The sequence below is a fragment of the Gigantopelta aegis genome, chromosome 12, assembly GCF_016097555.1.
Source record: "Gigantopelta aegis isolate Gae_Host chromosome 12, Gae_host_genome, whole genome shotgun sequence".
Taxonomy (NCBI): Eukaryota; Metazoa; Mollusca; class Gastropoda; order Neomphalida; family Peltospiridae; genus Gigantopelta; species Gigantopelta aegis.
The window spans coordinates 41,187,216-41,197,186 of NC_054710.1; the positions used below are offsets into that span (position 1 = coordinate 41,187,216).

A 9,971-nucleotide genomic window follows, 5' to 3' on the forward strand; every position below is an offset into this window, starting at 1 on the left:
CTTGTCAGTTCAATTAGCAAAATTGGGTTCACGTCAGAACGTTCCGCGCAAAAGATTCGCCGAATCAAGAGAAACAACCGCATTTGTAACTATCCTAACAGGACAGATAGAGTTATACCCCTTGAACTATTTGTCTGTTTTTCGTCTACTGTTAAATGGCCTTAGACCACAATTAATTTCGCTATATGTTTCTATATAGCCTTAGTGGCTATAACATTTTTATTAATATAAGCAGCCCCGTGGATTTTTGTATGTACCTTTGCCTGCCTGGGGTACACATACCCAGTTGTCCAGCTCTTTCTCCCAGCATATTGGTTTAAACAAACACACCCTCTAAACCAGGCCGGATTACACCCATTTTACACAAAAAGCACTACTTTTGCATGGGCCGGAATTACCACAAACAAGTCTTCAATGTCAACAAGTTACACTTCAGTTACATAGTTGCCACTTCATAGCTGTCTGCCATGAAATAATCAGACTACTTACGCCGACAAATTTCCGGATTTTGGACAACCAAATGGGAAGATAACTGTAATCTGAGGCCTATCAGTCAATTTTTCACCTCAAAACTGGCCCACACTAATGTATTCCAATGATATACATATTAAAGCAATGCAAAGTAAATATCGGGATGTCACCTTTAAAATGAGAGTATATAGAGGCTGTGTTAAAACACTTACCACAGTGCCTGGCCATGGCCAATTTTAGCAATGGAAACTTGAGGGACACCAACTTCAAAATGTAATAACTTTATCAAATGTTGGAATTTCTTCATACAATGAACAGCTATTTTTTTCGTCTACATATGTTCTATCTACACAGTGTTGTCTTGGAAAGATTTTGAAATATTTAAAGGAAAAAAAAACAATCATTAGATTTTACTTCATTTTTAATGAAATATTAAACTTAAATTTAAATTTTTGAAAAAACAAAATCTGAAACTATAAAATTTTGCATTTTAGATATGATAATTGGAGGCTTATTAAAGATATGGTGACTGAATTCATGGTACCGTATTAGAAATGTGTCAGAGGTATGGTGAAAGTCACAAAATTGGGGCCATTTGCAACAAATGTTTACACACTAATTTCAGGGAAAATTAGACATGATAGACCTCAGATTCAATTTTGACCTGCTATATTTACTGAATCTACTTCGTTTACTGTATTAGACATGTAGCCACTTGTAAAAGGCAAAACACCCCATATAAATGCATATTCATATGAATATGCCCTACAGATGTTACTTAGGTATACACCATAATATGTTTTTTGTTGACGACAACTTTGAAAATGAAGATTTTGGCACAAAATGCTGATATAAATCCTACCAAGAGGTACTTGCACCATATTTTTCAGTTTCCAGTGATAACTATTAACAAGTGTAATCATGTGCCAGTGTCTTGGATACCTCAGCGTAGTATTTCTTGATTGGAAGGATGTTTGTAGTAATGACCACTGAATATGCATTATGGATTATTCTGCCATATGTATTACAAGCCAAATGTTAACCTTTTTGGCACATTTTCTGCAATAAACTTGACAAGTGTACCAGCATCTGACAATAAATACATTTAGACAGCATAGAATATTAGCCTATTAGATTTTCTAACGATAAAATACCATTTTTGAAAAATGACTCAAGTGTGTAATTTACATAAATGTAGGTGAAATGTATTATTAGAGTACTTAATCTTGTTAAAAAAACTGTATACTATTTATTTAAAGCACCTTATGCGGTACAGCTATGAAGTGATCTATACAGTGGGTAAGAACCTGACGACTGCAGATGCGTTGTCTCGCGCTCCGGTTGGATCTCCCCAGGAAACTGACCTGTTGTTGGAAAGTGATGCCACAGCCTTAGTACAGTCTGTAATTGATGGTATACCAGCGACCCAAAGTCGGCTAGTAGAGATCAGGACGAAGCAGCAGCAAGACCGGGTATGTAGTCAAGTTGCTCGTTACTGCAGAGATGGATGGTCTGCTGCGAAGTCCAAACTTCATCCAGATGTTTGTCCATTCTTCATGGCGAGAGACGACTCAACAGTCCAAGAAGGACTATTACTTTATCGCACTAGACTTGTCATCCCGGTGGAACCGAGGAAGGACATTTTGACCCGAATTCATGATGGCCATCAAGGCATTGTAAAGTGCAGAACTTTGGCCAAGTGTTCTGTGTGGTGGCCAGGACACGGGAATCCTGAAGTTGTTCAGTCAGATAATGGACCACAATTTGCATCCCAGAAATTCAGCAGATTTGCTACAGAATATGGATTTACCCATGAAACCAGCAGTCCTCATTATCCGCAAGCTAGGGAAGCTGAAAGGGCTGTGCAGACGGTCAAGAATTTTCCGTTGAAAGCTGAGAGACCCATATCTGGCGCTACTCCTCTCCAGTGTGGTTTCAGTCTAGCAAAAATATCCATGGGCCGTTGCCTGAGGACGAGAGTTCCAGTCGTCCCTGCCTTGCTTACTCCTGATTGGCCTAAGCTGGCTGACATGAAGTTGGTAAATGCAAACCAGAAGGAAGTGCAGAAAAAGAACTTTGGCAGGCGGCATAGAGCTACTACATTTCCGAATCTGTTACCTGGAGATCAGATTTTTATCAAAGAACCGACTGAGATGAAGGGGGAAGTTGTGAAGTCTATTGGTCCGAGATCTTATGTAGTCAGGACATCGACTGGGCTACGCAGAAGGAATAGGGGGCACCTAAATCGACGAAGTTCAAGTCCGCCTCCTCATCAATTAATCAACCCTGCAGTGTCATCGACCTCGCCAAACCCTGCAGAGGACAATATTTCTATGGATATCGATCCTGTACCAGTGATGTATGAGGAGACCATGACAGAGTCTGCTTCGTCGTCTTCTGGTGTAACAATCACCCATCCAAAGGGGACTATAACCAGAAGTGGTCGCGTAGTTAAAGTACCACAAAAACTGGGCCTTTAAATGTGGGAAGTTTCATTTTAAGTTGGACGGCATAGAGATATTAGTTTCAGTAGTTAGCCAGTTTCTTATTTGAACATTGCAAGTAGGACTGTTATTTGGAACATGAAAGAACAGTTTTTAATAATACATCGGGAAGTGTAAAATTAAGTTTAATCATAAAGAAAGGGGGATGTAAGGTTAGAGAGCATCTGACATAGTTCAGGGATTTAATACAGAAGTACATACGGGGAGTTACCCCAGGTATGGAATGGTAGTCTTAGATATTAAACCGTGCAGCGTACTAAAAGTGTCACGTTCTTATTGTTTATCGTTACAAGGACTTAGAACCTGTACGCCCAGGTCAACCTAACACAATACTTATGAGCAGTAAAAGAATAAGCACACTAAAACAATTTGCTAAATTTACGAATATAACTGTTCAAGTATTTAAACGCCCATAACAATAACAATACCCAACAACAACCAAAATTGCCTTACTTTAACCAGTTAATGAAAATAAAGGTCAATATACTTGATATAGTTTAAATTGTATTACATTATTTTACATCTTTAGTGTTAATTTATGAAACTTTATTTTTATTTTTACATCAAATTATACACGTTAATAAAAATTGAAAATCACTAAATATTTATATCTATATTTTGTAATATCAAGAAATGTAAACTACACAGTTGTAACTGAAATATTCGGAATAATTATATTTTACAATATATCTCTACTCTGTTACATAACGGAATGTATCTATATTTTAATACACATATCTCTATAATGTAATAGCATGTATTTATATTGTTAATACACATATCTCTATAATGTAATAGCATGTATTTATAGTGTTCATACACATATCTTTATAACTTAATATCATGTATCTATATTGTTAATACACATATCTCGATAATGTAATATCATGTATTTATATTGTTGATACACATATCTTTATAATGTAATACCATGTACTGTATTTGTATTCATATATGTACCAAGCCATGCATTTCTATTATTTTTACCTTCCTTTAAACCATCTTGTTAAAATCAGAATATGTATGTTCATCTTAAACTGCTGCATAACGGCCTAATTGTAATAAAGTTCTGTTCTGTTCTCTTCTGTTCTGTTCTGTTCTTCCTATTATTATTATTATTATTATTATTATTGTTATTATTGTGTTATTATTATTATTATTATTATTATTATTATTGTTGTTGTTGTTGTTGTTGTTGTTACGTATCTATAGTCCTTCAAACAGGGATAGCATTTTTTTATATCATGTAATTTACTACAAGTTATTTATTTCTGAGCGGATTAATTTGTAAATTGCAGACAAATTGTATTTCTTTGTTATTTCCAAAACACTGAAATTCTTTTCTTTTTATTAAACACAAAAAACAACAACAAACAAACAAACCAACAAACAAACAACAAACTAAATAAAACCCACCAAAAAAAACACCCATTTTAATAGAATAATGGGACGGACTATACATGTAGTTCTCTTTCTTTCCTCTCTTTATATTTATTTTGATATTGACACCTATCAGGAGCGGGTTTGGGCGGCGGGGGGTGGGTTGGGGGGGGGGGGGGCGGCGGAGGTCCACGAATCACGCCCCTATCTCCATTTAATCAAGTAATTAATGGTACTTTGTATTCGGCCAGAAGACGTTCTTCTTTTATTCAACGCCACCGAACTACAGTTTTTAATGTGACGCCCTCTTCTTATTATTTTTAGTTCCGCGCTTCCAGATAATAAGGAATTTAAGAGCATGTGTAAGGGGAGTTTGGTGGGGTGGAGGTTGAGGGTAGCACAGACAATCCCTTATGTAATAACAGTTGCTTATATTTGTCAAGATGGCGGATCGTAACGTGTTATCAATGGTTTCAGTATCACTGTTCTCTTATCACAGATCCAAACAAAGTTTGTCTTGGTGTTAGAAGTAAGGAACAACATGGTGTGTAGAGTCAAATCTCTCATATTTACAGGTATATTCAGGTGAGTCAAATTTCCCATTTTTACAGGTATATTCAGGTGAGTCAAATCTAGCATCTTTACAGATATATTCAGGTGAGTCAAATCTCTCATCTTTACAGGTATATTCAGGTGAGTCAAATCTCTAATTTTTACAGGTATATTCAGGTGAGTCAAATCTCTCATCTTTACAGGTATATTCAGGTGAGTCAAATCTCTCATCTTTACAGGTATATTCAGGTGAGTCAAATCTCTAATTTTTACAGGTATATTCAGGTGAGTCAAATCTCCCATTTTTACAGGTATATTCAGGTGAGTCAAATCTCTCATCTTTACAGGTATATTCAGGTGAGTCAGATCTCTCATCTTTACAAGTATATTCAGATAAGTCAAATCTCTCATCTTTACAGATATATTCAGGTGAGTCAAATCTCTCATCTTTACAGGTATAGTCAGGTGAGTCAAATCTCTCATCTTTACATGTATATTCAGGTGCGTCAGATCTCTCATCTTTACAGGTATTTTCAGGTGAGTCAAATTTCCCATCTTTACAGGTATATTCAGGTGAATCATATCTCTCATCTTTACAAGTAAATTCAGGTGAGTTGCATCTCTCATCTTTACAGGTATATTCAGGTGAGTCAAATCTGTCATCTTTACAGGTATATTTAGGTGAGTAAGATCTCTCATCATTACAGGTATATTCAGATGAGTCAAATCTCTCATTTTACAGGTATTTTCAGGTGAGTAGTGGGTCCCTGCTTTAACTATGCCACTGTTACTATTTTTAAAATTAGTCCACTGCCACCCATCCCCCTTTCTCTCATTTCTTATCTTATTATTCTGGCAGCCCATCTTACACATCGCAGTCCGCATCCCACCAACCGCGACACTTGTTTGTTTGTTGTGACCATGTGTGTAATTTTCCAACACTGGTTTTGCCGGAGACTTGGTCTGATTAGTTTGCAGGGTGCGTGATAAATACTAGTACTGTTAATACATTATATCATTTAATACTGTACAGATCTGTACAAGAAAATCTAGAAAAGATTAAAAAAAAAAAAAAAGACATGGAAACAAGTAAAAATAAAATTAAACAACACAAGCTAGTTAAACCCAGTAATCGAAACACAGCTCCCTTTCATTCATTTAAACTTAATTTCGTGCTTATATCCAATTAAGGTTCGAGCGCGTTGTCCGGGGCACACAATTCAGCTATTTGGACTGTCTGTCTAGAACAGTGGGTTAGTGGTGAGCTGTTAGTTGTAGAGAGAAATTAGTGTAGTGCCTTTACACGTATCCACTAAGTCGTTAAACTGCCGCTGGGTGTGAGGCGGTACGGGGAGGTGACCCCGACACCTATCAGCCTTATGTTCGATGACTTAACCGAGACCTGTAGATATACTGTACTAGTTATATTCTTTCTTAACCGAGACCTGTAGATATACTGTACTCGTTGTATTCTTTCTTAACCGAGACCTGTAGATATACTGTACTCGTTGTATTCTTTCTTTTATATTGTTCTCTAGAAAGCGAAAATGGCTGTGCCTGATTGGAGCTGTACTTTTGTTGATACTGTTTGCAAATTATTCACAACTGAACGAAGTCAGCCCAGTGCCAAACACAATGGTCGATTACCACACAGCTGACGAAAGCACGATGCAGAAAGTCGCCAAAGACGCCAAAGTCAACTCGAAACAAAAGGGCGAAAAAGAAAGGAAGGCAAAAGTAGGCGCGAAAGAAAGAACGATGCAACTTGGCGCGAAAGACAAACTTATCGTCTGGTATAACGGCGCCTCCCGTATATGGAACCAGTCGATCACGAGGACGTCGACTTGCGGACGTTACACGTGCAAGGTTTCACAGAACAGCAGCGACATCGCCAAGGCAGACGGCGTCATCGTCAACGCATTTTACTTAAAACCGGAAGAGAAGCCGCCTCAGCGACCACACCCAAACCAGATTTGGATGTTTTACTGCCGAGAATCGGAAAGCACCCTCCGTTACGTAAAATGGCCGTCGAAATATTGGAATACACTGTTTAACTGGACGATAACGTACAGGTCGGATTCAGATTTCAAGTTTCCGTATGGTGCCATTGTAAATAGAAATGGAGCCAAGAAAGACTGGTTGAAAATCGCAAAATCTAAAACAAAATCCGCTCTCTGGATTGTAAGTAATTGCGTGACGTCAGGACGGCGGGAAGACTACGTGAAGAGGTTACAGCAGTACGGGGTTCAGGTTGATATTTATGGTAAATGTGGAAAGCTGAAATGTCCAAAACAAATGGAACGAAATTGTTTTAAAAACTACAGATTCTATCTTGCTTTTGAAAGCCAAATGTGCGACGATTACGTGACAGAAAAATTGTTCAAAGTTTTCAAGCATGACGTAGTTCCTGTTGTACGAGGAGGGGGAGATTACTCCAGTTCATTTCCAAGTCATTCGTTTATCGATGCTTCGAATTTCAAAACGCCTGAAGATTTGGGGAAATATTTATTGTATTTAAGAAAAAATGACACAGCTTATGCGCAGGCGTTGGAAAACAAGTCCAAATACGGCAGCGTTCATCCGCAACCTTGGTGTGATATTTGTAAACATTTACACCAGCTTCCGTCTTACAGAAAAACATATCCTGACATTGGAAAGTGGTTAGACATAAAGAAATGTTACAAGCCTACAGATTTGTGAAATGGCGACAACTAACGTAGTCCCTACATTTAAAAGTGAGGTTCTTATTAAGTGACGCAACTATCTGGGACCTGATAATATACTAAACAGAATTAAGAACTAATTAAGGACCTGGCTCCGTGCTTATAAAACGTTTCGAGTCCAGACGTGGCATGCATACAATTTGTACGGCGTTGTCATGACAGTAGTGTCACAATTATTTGGCAAGAAACATTTTTATTTATACTGGATTTCTTTTTTCAATTTTTTTTATTTAAGTTGGTATGGGGTTAAAACTTAAGAAAACGTTTTTTATATGAATTTTAAGTTTATTCATTATGAAGTTACATGCCAATTCATCGGTTTTCTTTTGAAGCAAACGGATTATAAACGGTGAGCACGTGGTTATTATTCAACAAAGAACATTCTAGTTTTCATTTTGGTTAAATTTCAGTGTGATAATTGGAGGGTTAGTTGAATTTGAAAAGGGCCAGTAAGATTTTTCTTCAACTGGCCCTGCTGGCGACCGTAGTTTTCATGTTAATTTCCAACCCTGAGTTTTTCAGACTATATTAGAGTCTCGAGTGTAGAAGTAATGTCTGATTTAAGTTATCAAAACCCCCAGCTCTAATACTGAAATTCGCCATAGAGTTTAAACACTACTAGAGTCTGTCACTTTACACGTAATAATGTAATCAACAATTTAGAGCTAAACCAATAACAAGCATCGTCAAGTACCAACGTATAGTGAATGCTATCTGAAGCTGTCCAGTTCATGATATTTTGTAATCAGGCATGCAAAAGTTCATAAAGCATATCCACGAGCCTACTGCTAAATTAGTTTATGGTCATTTCCAAGTATAAGGCGCCTGTGGTCTATAGTAACTGCTGGCTGGTGCTATACCCTAGTTTAATAGTGTTAGTACATTTTTGTCCCATCTATTTGGTATATTTCTATATACGAATGTGCTTCAGAGTAGTATGTGTATATGTCTGTGTGTACTCTCTCTCTCTCTCTCTCTCTCTCTCTCTCTCCTCTCTCTCTCTCTCTCTCTCTCTCTATATATATATATATATATATATATATATATATATATATATATATATGTCTGTCTGTCTGTCTCGCTGTCTGTCTCGCTGTCTCTCTCTCTCTCTCTCTCTCTCTCTCTCTCTCTCTCTCTCTCTCTCTCTCTCTCTCTCTCTCTCTGTATGCATGCACGCACGTACGTATGCATTGTTGTATGCATGCATGCACGTACGTATGAACATGTGCATATATTTATGTATGTATAATATGTACTTTCGTGTGTAGGTATGTATTTATTGGTGTATTAATATCTATAGTTTGTATGTACATGTATTTCGGGTTTGACAGTTACATACATAGATATTAACGCATTGGCGCAGGGGATAATTAATTCTCCCATTCCTAGCCAATAAATCTGTCTTGCATGAGCTATGACATCATTGAATTTAACATGGGTATTACGGTGTTGGTAATATATGACGTCATATCAGTCAGAGTTGGTTTGCTTTAGATCAATATTTTGTTATTAAAACCTTGATTATAAAAGTTATCTTGTTAATTTTTTTTATTATTATTATTTTATTATTATTTTTATTTGTTAAATATTTTTTATTATTATTATTGTTTTTTTTTTTTTTTTTTTTTTTTTTTTTCAAAAGTTTATTTCCATGAAATGCCACATTTACATCCGTGTTATATACCCATGTGGCTTGGGTATACTACACACACACACATATACATAATAAATATTATACATCTTATCTGAAGAAATAACATCGCAAAATAATAATAATGAAAAATAGCTATGTACTTCTATTGCGTAATAGGGATTGGCAAAGTCATCGAGGACAGTTATATTAGTAAGAAAATTAAGGAAATGTTTTATCTCCAGCTGAAAGGATGTTTCCATTAGCGTAAAAATAAACTAAGTGGAATTGATGGACTTGAAATGTTTTCCATATTTGATTAGAGTGAGGGCAATAGAAAAATATATGTTCCAAAGATTCTGGTTCGTTAGCACAAAAACTGCATTTATTATCCGCCTGTATGCCATACATACAGAGATAGGTATTTGTTGTCAAAATACGATGTATAAGCTTGAATTGAAAGTTTTTAGTTTTAATGTCAGGGGTAATTTGTTTTATAATTTCAAAACATTTTGACAAATGACCTTCAGTAATATTTGTATTAAGTTTTTGTGACCATTTATTCGCAATATGTAAGGTAGAAAACACTTTTGATTTCATATATAAATAGTAAATAAATTTACAGCTTTTCAATTTTTGAATTCTTTTTAAAATATTGTCATTATCTGGGGTTTCCAAAGTTAACATATGTCCTTTTATTTTGCGTAACCA

The 9,971-nt window shown here is 36.2% G+C and overlaps 2 protein-coding genes across 2 annotated transcripts; one reads left to right on the forward strand and one right to left on the reverse strand.

Annotated features, from left to right (window-relative positions):
• Positions 1-4,793: 4,793 nt before the first annotated feature.
• On the reverse strand, positions 4,794-5,570 carry LOC121386049 (KH domain-containing protein 3-like). Its single transcript, XM_041516847.1, has one exon. It carries the CDS (start codon positions 5,568-5,570, stop codon positions 4,794-4,796), a length of 777 nt encoding a protein of 258 aa, XP_041372781.1.
• Positions 5,571-5,854: 284 nt separating this feature from the next.
• LOC121386750 (alpha-(1,3)-fucosyltransferase C-like) lies at positions 5,855-8,674 on the forward strand. Its single transcript, XM_041517753.1, has one exon. The coding sequence runs from the start codon at positions 6,543-6,545 to the stop codon at positions 7,605-7,607; it is 1,065 nt and encodes a 354-aa protein (XP_041373687.1). The 5' UTR covers positions 5,855-6,542; the 3' UTR covers positions 7,608-8,674.
• The last annotated feature ends 1,297 nt before the right edge of the window (positions 8,675-9,971 follow it).

Excerpts from the sequence above, each read along its gene's own strand:
- LOC121386049 (XM_041516847.1), bottom strand. The coding sequence starts at position 5,570 with ATGACAGATTTGACTCACCTGAATATACCTGTAAAGATGAGAGATGCA.
- LOC121386750 (XM_041517753.1), top strand. The coding sequence starts at position 6,543 with ATGGTCGATTACCACACAGCTGACGAAAGCACGATGCAGAAAGTCGCC.